We start from the raw sequence: 13,178 nt of genomic DNA, 5'->3' as shown, positions 1-13,178 counted from the left end.
CAGTGGACACTACCAATGGTCTGCTACATTTCACAGGGACATGGTTTTTTAAAAATATACACGATCACATGCATTTTGTTATTCCATTTGGGACTCTTAAATCTATGTTCATATGACTTGCAAGTCATTCTCTCCTTCCCCTAACGTCTATTTACTGGGAAATATTGTTAAATGTTGGAATGAACTTTCCTTGAACTTTTTTGAAAATTATCAACTATTACAGGCTAGGTTGGAAGGACCAGATAGATTCCCACACCAGAGATTAGATTTTTTAACAGAAATTCAATTTTGTTTAATGGTTGTACATAGAATCATTCTGTTAAGTTTCATTTGTCTGGTAAGTTTTCCATTGCTTTTAAGCTTCAAACAACACCCAGCACTATCCTTTCCCACACTATTGGATTACCATCTTCTTGGTTGCATGTGGATTTGCATCACACAATACAGTAACTTTTAAATTCTAAGTGACCCTGGGTAATAGTAAATTGAATGTGGACTTTCCCTTAGGTGCTTATTCTTACTGTGTGTGTATCTTCAGTGGAACATCAATGACAAAATACAGTCATGGTATTTCTAAGGATTTACGGGGCATCCTTTAGCAAATATCTGAAATTCTTTCTTTATCCAAGTTTTCCTTTCCCTTCTGTGAATCATCATGCTTCATCCTAGGTATCTTGAGATTGTATCCTGTATAATGAGCTGAATACAATAAGGATTAGTCATTCAGAAATTATTAAATACCTATTTTAAGGAAGACACAACTTTTAGAGGGGTAAGAGATGAATTCCCTCCTGCAGTAAAGACTACAAGGTGGAGGGTGCTTCAGAAATCTTTATAGTTTTGAATCCTCATATTCCTCCAAGACAGTCCTAATCTATTTGCCAGGGATCCAACACTTTTCAGATTAATGCTCAGTCCAATAAGCAAATTGGTGAGGTTGTAAAGAAAACAGACTTTGTAAAATAAGCAACTGGTAGAATAATTTACCAATACCCTGACTCTACAACTATACATACATATTTCAGAATTACTTAAATGTATTACAAAAATGAGACATAGCTAAAATAAAGGCAGTTGAACTAGAATTAAAAGTGTCTGTACCATGCCGAACCAGTTTGGCTCAGTGGATAGAGCGTCGGCCTGTGGACTAAAGGGTCCCGGGTTCGATTCCGGTCAAGGGCATGTACCTGGGTTGCAGGCACATCCCCAGTAGGAGATGTGCAGGAGGCAGCTGATCGATGTTTCTCTCTCATCGATGTTTCTAACTCTCTATCTCTCTCCCTTCCTCTCTGTAAAAAATAAATAAAATATATTTTTAAAAAATTAAATTAAAAACAAACAAACAACAACAACAAAAAAAACAGCCAAAACCAGTTTGGCTCAGTGGATAGAGCGTCGGCCTGCGGACTGAAGGGTCCCGGGTTCGATTCCGGTCAAGGGCACGTACCTGGGTTTCGGGCACATCCCCAGTGGGGGGATGTGCGGGAGGCGGCTGATCGATGTTTCTCTCTCATCGATGTTTCTGACTATCTCTCTCCCTTCCTCTCTGTAAAAAATTAATAAAATATATTTTTAAAAAAAACAAAAAAAAAACACCTCAACTTGCTTTTCTGTAGGTGTGCAATAAAAACTTGAAGTCCCAAGTACTTCTGCCTACTTAGGTGAGAAGGTCAATTTCTTGCCATTGCACCTTGAATGAGGATCCCATCATGAGTGCACATATGGTCTGGAATTAGGAATCCTAAAGACATCAGGATAATCTCACCAGTTAGAAATATACACCAGTCTGGCCAGCGTGGCTCAGTGGTGGAGCACTGACCTATGAACTAGGAAGTCAGGCTCGATCCCCAGTTGGGGGCATGCAGAAGGAAGCCAATCAACGATTCTCCCTCGTCATTGATATTTCTCTCTCTCCCTCTACCTTCCTCTAGGAATCAATATACATATATTTTAAAAATAAATGTACACCGTGGCGATGTATATAACAAAAGAGGTAGCTGCCGGGCCCACTTATAAAGGAAACAAATAACATATATGTGGTTTCTATCACTAAAAGGTATTTTAGTGAGTCATTTTATTCCAGCAAAAGGTTGCATTTAAGAATTTTGCAATGAAGAGTAGAATTTTTCTATCATTAATAAATGTTCCTGTTAAATCAGTTATGAATTTCAAATGAGTGTATTTGATGTTCATTTATGAAATTTCCTCAGAGAAGTTTATCATATCTAAAAACCGACTGTCCCACATTCATTTCATTCATATGGCTCCACAGCTGTACAACATTATAGGAAGGTATGACCTACAACTGAAAATATTTGTAGGGTTCACCAAACTCATAGAGTTCCTGTGTGTATGCACTGATGTTTTTTAGATGTAAAAACAGCTTTCTGTGCATGCCCTTCCACATGCTGTGCCTTCATAAGGTTTCCATTCAGTGTAAGTTTTGCGGTGCATGGGATGATTTCATTTATACTTTCTCTTCGATTTGAATTTACTTTTGAAAGTTTCTCACTTTTAATTCATCAATTTCTCTCTCTCACCTGCATGAGTTCTCTGATGCATAATCAGTTGTGACTTCCAACAAAAGGCTTTCCCACATTCAGTGCATTTACAGGGTTTCTCTCCTCTATGAGCCCTCTGATGTGCACTGAGAGTTGATTTCTGAGAGAAAGTTTTTCCACAATCATTACATCCATAGGGTTTCTCTCCTGAGTGAGTTCTGTGATGTACAATGAGCTGGGATTTCCTAACGAATGCCTTTTCACATTCACTGCATCCATAGGGCTTCTCTTTTGCATGCATTCTCTGATGTACAATAAGTCGTAACTTTCCACTGAAGGATTTCTCACACTGACTGCATTTACAAAGATCTTCCCCTACATGGGTTCATTCGTGCACAATGAGTAGTGACTTCCAAATGAAGGCTTTTCCACATTTAGTACATTGATATGGTTTTTCTCCCAAATGAGTTCTCATGTGTATAATGAGGTATGACTTGCTACTAAAGGTCTTCCCACATTCACTGCACCCATAAGGTTTTTTTCCTGCATGAGTTCTCTGATGTGAAATGAGCTGATCTTTCCTATTAAAAGCTTTCCCACATTCACTGCATTCATACGGATTTTCTCCTGTGTGAATTCTCTGGTGTACAATGAGTTGTGAATTGAAACTGAAGGATTTCCCACATTCATTGCATTCATGTAGTTTCTCTACTGTATGAGTCCTCATATGTATAATGAGGTATGACTTACTCCTGAAAGCTTTACCACATTCACTGCATCCATAGGGTTTCACATCTGTGTGACTTCTCTTGTGTACAATGAGTTGTGACTTCAAACTAAAGGCTTTCCCACACTGGTTACATCCATATGGTTTTACCCCAGTGTGTGTTCCCTGATGTACAGTAAGTTGTGACTTGAAAGTAAAGGTTTCCCACATTCACTACAACCATAGAGCGTCTACCCTGCATGGGTTCTCTTATGTACAATAAGGTCTGACTTTGTATTAAAGGCTTTCAGACATTCACTGCATTCAAGGAGTTTCTCTCCTGTATGAATTCTTTGATGTATAATGAGCTGTGACTTCAAACCAAAAGCTTTTCCACAGACACTGCATTCATAAGGCTTCTCCCCTGCATGAATTCTATGGTGTGGAATGAGCTGATATTTACAATTAAAGGTTTTCCCACATTTGTAGCATTCATACAGGCTCTCTCCTGTGTGAATCCTCTGATGTATAATGAGTTATGAATTGAAACTGAAGGATTTCCCACATTCACTGCATTCATGACGTTTCTCTCCTGTATGAGGTCTCATATGTATAATGAGGTATGACTTGCTCCTAAAAGCTTTGTGACATTCATTGCACACATAAGGTTTAATTCCTGTGTGACTTCTCTGATGTACAATAAGCTGTAACTTCAAACTGAAAGCTTTCCCACCCTGAATGCACACAAGGGGCTTTACTCCTGTGTGAAGCCCCTGATGGACAACGAGCTGTGATTTGAAAGTAAAGGCTTTTCCACACTCACTACAACTATAAGGTTTCTCCCCTGTATAGGTTCTCTGATGTACCGGAAGGTTTGACTTTGTATGAAAGACTTTCTGACATTCAATGCATTCATAGGGTTTCTCTCCTGCATGAATTCTTTGGTGTATAATGAGCTGTGAGTTCAACCCAAAAGCTTTCCCACAGTCATTACAACCATAAGGTTTCTGTGCTGAATGAGTTCTCTGGTGTGAAACAAGCTGGTCTTTCCTACTGAAGACGTTTCCACATGCACAGCATTCATGATGATTCTCACCTGTGTGAACTCTCTGATGTATAGCAAATTGTGAATTGAACCGGAAAATTTTCCCACATTCATTACATTCACGTGATATCTCTCCTGTATGATTTCGCTGGTATTCAATGAGGTAGCACTTGCTGCTGAAGTCTTTCTCACATCCATCACCCTTGTAAGGCCTCTCCTCTGCATGAGTTTGCTGATGCACTACAAGGTATGACTTGCTACTGAAGACCTTCCATCAGTAACTGCATTCAAAGGGTTTACCTTCCACATAGATTTGTGGGCACATGAGTTGTGACTTCTTGTTGACAAATATTCCAGGTTCATTACTTTCACAGTATTTTATTCAAAAAAGAGTTTGTCCATGTTCCGAATGAAGGGTTGATTCCCTTTGTGCATAAAACCCATTAGGATTCTTTCCACCATAATTAATACTGAAGTCTATATTATATTTCAAACTCTTCCCATGTGTGCCAAATTTATAAAGATTTTGTCTTAAAAACCACAATTTGTAGTAAGAAGACATAGTTTCCCAAAGGTAGTACAGTCATAGTATTTTGTCATATTTCCCAGCTTGCCTTGATTTTCCTGATACCATTCCATGTGATTATCAAACTCCCATACTTTGTCTAGAAATAAAAATATAAATAAAAACATGACCATGGTATAGCATAAAACTGCCTTAAAGTGCCATGCCATCAGGTTATTGTTTTAGTTTCAGATATTGCAACAGAAAATAAGTAAAATATGAAGTGTAAATATCCCCAAACTCCTGGGCACTGGGGAAAACAAAGGAAAACTAAAAATAAAGACAGGAATAGGCAACTGAAAATAAGTAAAGATTGTTTTCAGTTTAAAAGGTTTGCGCAATGGGTAAACAAGCCAAAAAAGGCAAAAGGAAAAATGAGTAAAACATACAGAGAATAGATGAAAGCTCTAAGCATTAGAATAATCAATAATAATAAAAACTTAATATGCTAATTAGACCAGACATCCTTCTGGACAACCTTCTAGACGACTTTCTGGATGAAGCCGGGGCTGTGAGGGAAGCCTGGGTCCCGGGTGCCAGAGGGAAGCCAGTGCCGGCAGCCAGGGGAAGGAAAGTCTACTCTTGCATGAAATTCGGCTTCGGGCCTCTAGTTTAATAAACAATAGTTGCATACTTACTTACAACACTAGAAAGCTCAGGAGAAAAAGCAGAAAACATTGCAAACTATTACAGTCTTCTTGGGACTAAAGTTCCACTAAATACACAAATTCAAGAAAATAAACGCACAAGAAGCATCATCATGATGTTTCAGAACACCAGGCACAGGAAAAAGCTAGTACAAGCTCCCATCCAAGAAAAACAAACAAAAAAAAGCTGCGGCCAGTGTGACTTGGTTGAATGGAGTGTCATCCTTATATGCTAAAAGGTCTCAGGTTGGATTCCGGGTCAGAGCACATACCCAGATTGCAGGTTCGATCCCCAGTCAGGCACATGTGAGAGGCAACTGGTTGACATATCATTCTCATATTGATGTTTCTCTGTCTCTCTTTCCCTTCCTCTTTCTCTAAAACCAATTAAAGCATGTCCTGCCCTAACCGGTTTGGCTCAGTGGATAGAGCGTCAGCCTGCGGACTGAAGGGTCACAGGTTCAATTCCGGTCAAGGGCATGTATCTTGGTTGTGGGCACATCCCCAGTAAGGGGCATGCAGGAGGCAGCTGATCAATGTTTCTAACTCTCTATCACTCTCCCTTCTTCTCTGTAAAAAATCAATAAAATATATTTTAAAAAACACACAAAAAACAAAAAAAATGTCCTCACCCTGCTGGTGTGGCTCAGTGTTTGAACTTTGACGTATGAACCAGGAGATCATGGTTCGATTCCCAGTAAGGGCACATGTCCAGGTTTCAGGTTCAATACCCAGTGTGGGATGTTGTGTGAACCCTGTCCAGAGTATGCCAGATGTTCAAGGCTAATCTGAGCCTGGAAATCCTAATTGGAGTGCTCAAAGATAAGTTGCTATATGCAGGTGCAAGAGCAAGGACACAATAATGTGACTATGTACACTGAGCAGGCATGCCCTTCTATAACCCAAAATAGTGGTGTCAATATTTAGAAAGAAGCCTCTTTTGTCCAACTTATTATAAAGTCCGTTACTGACCAGCCAGTTTACAGCCACTGGGGGCGGCTGTTGCTCTAATAATGGCTGCTGTGTGAGGCTCCCGTATGGCTCCTATGTTGGAGGCTGCTGCTGCTGTGTGGGAAAGATGTATTGTGACCCAGCCAGTGTGCAGCTACTGTATGGGACTTTGCTTTGAAGAACTGTTTTGTCTAACGGCTCCTACAGTAGCAATGCTACTTAGGCTACAATACAGACTCCCTTATACCCACAACTTCTCATGGCTTCTCTGTCAAATGCCTGGTGTCTGAAGAGGTCCAGTCCCTTGGACAGGGGCTCGGATCCAACAGCTGGCGCAGTCGGAAGGATAAAGGACCTGTGCACCCAACAGTGCAGCCAATCGGTGATTCTCTCTCCCTCTCCCTTCCTCTCTCAAATCAATAAAAAAAATTTTTTTTTTTTTAAAAAAAGGAAAGTACGGGCGAGGATTAACAACAACAAAAAAAAGAATTCACATAGCCCTGGCTAGTGTGCTCAGTGGTTAGAATTTTAGCCCATGCACTGAAGGGTCGCTGGTTCGATTCTCAGTCAAGGACACATACCTGGGTTGCAGGTTAGATCTCTAACCCAGTTGGGGCACGTGCACGAGGCAACCGACCAATGTGTGTGTGTCTCTATCACCCCTCTCCCTCCATTCCACTCTAAAAATCATCAATGGAGCCGAAACCGGTTTGGCTCAGTGGATAGAGCGTCGGTCTGCGGACTGAAGGGTCCCGGGTTCGATTCCGGTCAAGGGCATGTACCTGGGTTGCGGGCACATCTCCAGTAGGAGATGTGCAGGAGGCAGCTGGTCGATGTTTCTCTCTCATCGATGTTTCTGACTCTCTATCTCTCTCCCTTCCTCTCTGTAAAAAATCAATAAAATATATTTTTAAAAAATAAATAAATAAAATAAAATAAAATAAAAATCATCAATGGAAAAAATATCCTGGGGTGGAGATTAACAAACAAACAAAAAAAGAACATAAAAAGGATAATTGAATAAACTTGACTAATCAGGAAAAAACTATAAGAAATGAAACAATGTTGGCCTTGTGGGTGGAAAGTGAAAACATGGGGGACTTCTTCTTTAAAGGACCAAAGTACTAAGAGGCCTAGTAAAACCAGTGAGGAGAACTGCACGTGCAGGAGGAAGCGGAGTCCCCAGTACCAGGAAGAGCCAGAAGCGTAGCGGAACGCACCAGCAACAGTCAGACACGTGGGAGACGAGGGATGTGGCTACGGGCAGTGGGAGAGACAATTCTAGTTTCTGAAAACAAGATAAGGAAGTGACACTGGCAGGAGGATGCCCTGTGGACCAAGCACACCCAGTACCCAAGGGCAGATGAAAGAGGGATGAACTGTCATCACCAAAAGAGAATAAAGAGCTTAAGTCTTTAGAACAGAAGTCTTTTTAAAGTTACACTATGTGAGGAAAGTGATGAATCTAAAAAAATACCCCTTTGGACTCGGAGGGAACAGCAAGAGAAGTCCAGGAAGTGTGAGGAGAGTCATCCCACCCTGTGCACTGTGACAGAGGGTGCAGAGGGTGCAGGGGGGACGGCTGCAGGCGGGAAAAAAGACACTATCAACTGATGCAGAAATGCTCTTGGCAAGGACAGTGGTAACACCAGTGACCAGCATGGAGAAGCATGGAGGGGTGGTGCAGGGAGAAGGAAGTTGGGACTGCTGTGGAAGATAAGCGTAAGGGATTTTAAAATACATTTTTAAAAAGAAAGAGAAGGGATGTGAAAATTACATCAAGTGATATCAAGGAGAAGCTGCTCAGATGCATAATGAAGTGTGTCTGCTAGATGGGAAAGCAGGAAGACTGAAAAAGACAGAGAGGAGAGTAAGTAGGAGAGGATGGGTACAGCTGAGACAAGAAGCACAAACATGAGGTGCACATCACTTCAGAATTCACACCAATTCCAAATAAAAATGTAAAAATCTAAATGTCCTGATCACTCACCTGGATGGCCGTGACTTAGAATTCGGCCCTGCATCGTGCACAGCTCTTCTTGTTCCAGCTGGAGGATGATGTCAGGTTTGGTGTGTTGATACCCTGTGAATGGAGAATCAGACAATTTAGACTGAAGCCACCCAGGACTCAGGGATGCTGAAGGAGGGGGACAATTCAGTTAAGAGACAGCATGGTGAAGCTTCCCTTTTGTACTTTGGCTAAATAAAGACATTCAACTAGCATAATCTGATGACAAAGGGAGACTAAGAAAACCTGGCCTCTGACTAGAAGTTTAAAATCACTAAGGATTTACAAAAGCCCCACTCCCCACTTCCCAGCTTTCAGCGACCAAGAAGTAGCCTGGAGACCACAGACATTCCTTTCAGGGCGGCAGCACTTACCCACAGACACCAGGTTGCTGTAATTCTCCAGCATCACACTCCTGTACAGGTGCTTCTGAGCGGGGCCCAGCAGCTGCATCTCTTCCCAGGTAAAGTGCACACACACGTCCATGAACGACAGCGGCCTCTGCAATACCAGGTTCCCTACAATCTCAGATGATCTGACTGAGTTTGTGGGAAACAACAGACTGCTTACCTAGAGACTTCATTAATTACATTTCACTTTGTGACAAGAGTAAAAAATTATTGAAAACCTCCTCATCAGGTTGATCCAGGTCAACCATCAACATCGACTGCAAGGCCAAATCGCTTTGGAAAGAAGACAATGCTCTGCGTTTGGTGTGATCGGGAAGGTGTGGTGTATTATGAGCTTCTAAAACCAGGTGAAACCGTTAATACTGATCACTACTGACAACAAATAATCAATATGAGCCACGCTTTGATCGTGAAATGACCAGAATGTTCCAGAAGACATGGCAAAGTAATTTTGCTTCATGATAACACACCATCACACACTTCAAAACCAGTAAAAGACACATTAAAAGATCTTGCCTGGGAAGTATTAACCCACCCGCCGTATTCACCAGACCTTGCTCCTTCAGATTACCACTTGTTCCAATCGATGGCACACGCACTTTCTGAGCAGTACTTCAAAACATATGAAGGAATGGAAAATTGGGTCTCTGAACGGTCTGCCTCAAAACAAGAAAAGTTCTATTGGGACGATATCCACAAAGTACCTGAAAGGTGGGGGAAATGTGTAGCTAGCGATGGACATTGCTTTGAATAAAGCACTTTTGATGTTTCTCTTGAAAAAAAAAAAAGAAAGAAAACCTCCTCATCAATATGCACTATATTAGTCAGCCTTTCACTCAAGACATGACAATATCAGGTGCCAGGTCCTTACCGAGCTGCAGGTGATGTCACAGTGTGGAAACAGAGTCCTGCCCACAAGTGCTCGGCAATGCATAGGAAATCAAAGGTGAATGTGTATACATGCACTGGGAGTCAAAGAAGCTGAAACAAACATGGATGGTTGGTCACCCTACTTCTGCAACAGTTACTGGCCTGTAGGTGCTAGCTATTCAACTAGATGCCTTTGATATACAGTCCTGCTTGCAAGAAGCATTCAGCAGTGCAGAGTTAAATACATACAAATAAAACAGGGTGTAAATAAAATAGAGAGTACAAGATGGGCACAGAGGAAGAGGAGAGCAATGCTGCTTATAAATGTCTGGGGGAGTCACGGGAAGGGTTCTACAGAAGTGACCACTGCGAGAGAAGATATGTTAATAACTCAGGGGAATAAAAAAGGAACAGCTCTAAGTAGTGGCCAGTTTGTGGGGCAAAAGATCTGAAGATGAAAACACATGAATGGAAAATAAGCATATAAAAATGCTCAACATCATATTACCATTAGGAAATTGCATGTTAGAACAACGAGATACCATTACACACCTATTAGAATGGCTAAAATTAAAAACAAAAAACACCTGACAATGCCAAAGGACTCCAAAGACTACAAAACCCATGGAGACATATTATAATCACACTTTCTAAAGACAAGGTCAGTGCTGCTGGGTGTGTGAGGCACGTGGACACACCAACCCTGCTGCCAGCAGCCGAGGGGATGAACGCAGAAGCATAGGTGCCTCATGAACAAGCGCTCGCTGAAAAATACAAGCATCGCAGCAAGATATGCATGCACACGCCGACGTGAAATGGAAAGACATTCACAGCAATAATAATGCACATGTTATAAACACATCAACTAAAGAATGTCAATTAAAAATAATGTTAGGGGGTGAAAAAGATGGAAACTGAATATGGAGAAATCAGGAAATCTGTAAATAAAGGTAGATAGGAACTGGAATGATAAGCAGGCCATGAACTGAGGAGTAATTAACTTAACCCTTGAAGTTAAGAATCACATCCCTCTCCCCAGCAAAAAAGTAAATAAATGAATGCAATAAAGAAGTGGCAATCTATAAACAAGCAACTCACCAGGAACTCTGTGGTTTCCCGCTGTTCCTGGGAAATAAACTGCCACTTGAGGGCCTGCTCTGTCCTGTGGCGATTGTGCCTCTGCTGGGGTCCTCCAGGGAGAGGCCTCTGGTCAGGGGTCCCCAGGCCCACAATGGGTGCCTGACCTTTGCGCTTTCGGATCCTATTGCCTGAACTGTCGCCTTCCTGCAGGGGTGGGACCTGTGGATTCAAGAGCAAACCACTTTAGGGAGCGCGTATCCTATGGGCCCCAACAAAACATGTTTGCAGGTCAGGCTGGGAGCTCTGCAGACTGCGGTCAGGGCTGCTGAGGGGCAGAAGCCAGAGAAATTAAAACGGGAAACCCAACACGATGATGACAGTCCCCCCACCCCAGACTCTGCAAAGGCCCTAGGAACCCCACAAGCACGATGAGCACCTGAGATTTCAACCCCTTCGGGCAGCCACTTACGTAAGAACTGATACCAGGTGCTCAAAAGAAAACCCTGTTTAGGCAGCTGTACACCAGCTGTAGATTTTGACTGAAGATTCGGTTTCAGTTAGAGCTCCTTCTCTCACTATTTCTATGTCCATGAACAAATTCATTTAACCTCTCCCACTGATTGTTCCTCTTTGTTGTTAAGCCACTGAGAGTAGGGTGAGGTCGGTAGCAGTGGGGTTATTTAATCTCCCCAAAACTCCCAATAGAAATAAGAGACCTACCAGAATAGTAAAAGCAAAAGCCCAGACATCTATCACACACAAAACCTAGGTGGCAGGTCTCACAAACCTGGGAGACAGGCAGAGGTGACCCAAATGCAGAGGGCAGCTCCCCGCAGAGGAAATGTGGGAAATGAGGGAAGATTCGTGATGGGCCACACCCTGCAGATCTCCAACGTCACCAGTATCTGTTCATCCCCAACTGGGAGCGCCTCCCTGGAGCGGAGTCTGAGCCCCGTTCCCCAGGCTCCGAGCTGCAGGTGACGGGCCATGTTCCTAAAGTCACCCAGTGAGAACAAGAGGATCTAAGGAATCATCGGAGACGATGAGGGGACGGGAGGAGGTAAAGCAGAAAGTGTGCAGAGGAAGCTTATTCCAAAAAATGTCTTAAAAACAAAATCCAAGATGTACATGTGAGATAAGGCATGTTGAACTCCAGGAAATGGCTCAAGGCAGGAAAAAAGGCTTCCTGACAAAGCTTAGCAATGAGTCAGGCCAGGTGTGTGTGTGTCTGTCTGCTTATCATCCCCAAAGAATCACTGAAAGGGTCAACTAGAAACTATCAAACTGGTTACCTCCAGGAGAGAGAAATATGGCGAAGGGATGAAAGCAAGGCTTGTCTGAAACGCCTGTCTCACTCGCACAGGCTTCCGAGCGCCACGGAATCCTGTGCCGCCCCTCCCTGCGCCCAGGACGCGCCGCCGGGTCCAGCGCCTGCTCGGCTCGGCGACCAGACGGCTGCCCGGCAGCGCGGGGACTGGGTTCCCTGAACCCCCGTTTCCTTAGCAACGGCCCCAGCGCGAGGGACGTGGGAAGCAGGAAGTGCTTCCTTAGGTGGAAGGCGGTGCGCTGGGTCCGACCGGGTACGTCCGGGTCCCTACGGCCCAGGTCGCCGGCGTCCACTGGGGTTTGCAAGTCGCCCCGTTGATGAAGGCGCCGCTGCACGAACCGTGACTAGTGGCGTTCCTTAAAGGAGGGTGTCGCGGCGCCTAAACGACCTCAGAGAAGCTTCCCTGACACGAGCACCTTCTCCACCTCCCGATTGTAGGGAACCTGACAGTCCGGCAACAGTCCTGTCGTCAGGTTGGGGCATTGCCATCGCCCGGAGGCGCGCGCTGCGGGCCCATCGGCCTCGGGGCAGCTTCTCACGAGGAGAGGAAACCGACTCACCCAGATGGCAGCGGTGCGCACCCTGGTGCCCATGCCCACGCCTCGGTGCGCCGCGGGGACAGGACGGAGGGGAGGGTCTCCCCGTCCCGGGGGCGCTCCGACGGGCCCTTCCCTCAGGCACCGCCGGGCCCCCCACCTCCGCCCCCTCAGCACCCGCGCGGGAAAGGGATTCGGTGGGTCGGCTCCGCACCCTGAAGGGGCAGAGAGGGAGGGGGAGACTGGCTGCCTCCACCCCCCGGATCTGCAGCCAGACGACTGCGTCCTCGCGCTAGACTTTGCGGCGCCCCTCCGGGCGCTGGCCCGGCGGCGGCCGGGGAGAGGAGCCCACTCCAGTCGGTCACCGCACCGGGTAACGGCTGCCAGGCGCCGGCTGCGGAACGAAGCTCCGCGGGCCTGGCGAAGCCGCTGACGGCCCACAGGGACGAACTACAACTCCCAGAAGCCCCCGCGGGAGTTCGGCGCACGGGGCGGGGAGAGCCGAGGGCCGGGAGGAGCCGAGGGCCGGGAG

General features: G+C 44.6%; 2 protein-coding genes across 2 annotated transcripts in view; both read right to left on the bottom strand.

Moving 5' to 3' along the window:
- The window catches only part of ANHX (anomalous homeobox), a 24,354-nt gene extending 15,515 nt beyond the window's left edge, over nt 1-8,839 (bottom strand). The window contains exons 1-2 of the mRNA XM_036303388.1: nt 8,798-8,839; nt 8,406-8,498 (exon numbers count right to left, since the gene is read on the bottom strand). The gene's annotated coding sequence lies outside the window, so the exon portion shown is untranslated. The remainder of the gene's footprint in view (nt 1-8,405; nt 8,499-8,797) is intronic.
- On the bottom strand, nt 2,087-13,066 carry ZNF268 (zinc finger protein 268). Its single transcript, XM_036303314.1, is given in 7 exon segments — nt 2,087-3,428; nt 3,431-4,793; nt 4,796-4,917; nt 8,406-8,498; nt 8,798-8,924; nt 10,802-11,002; nt 12,671-13,066. Coding segments are annotated over 7 exon segments (2,853 nt in total). The 5' UTR covers nt 12,704-13,066; the 3' UTR covers nt 2,087-2,514.
- Between the last annotated feature and the right edge of the window lie 112 nt (nt 13,067-13,178).

This window comes from Myotis myotis, unplaced genomic scaffold, assembly GCF_014108235.1.
Source record: "Myotis myotis isolate mMyoMyo1 unplaced genomic scaffold, mMyoMyo1.p scaffold_m19_p_37, whole genome shotgun sequence".
In the NCBI taxonomy this organism is placed as follows: Eukaryota; Metazoa; Chordata; class Mammalia; order Chiroptera; family Vespertilionidae; genus Myotis; species Myotis myotis.
Note: the sequence above shows the minus strand (reverse complement) of the source record. Positions and strands in the feature narration are given on the sequence as shown.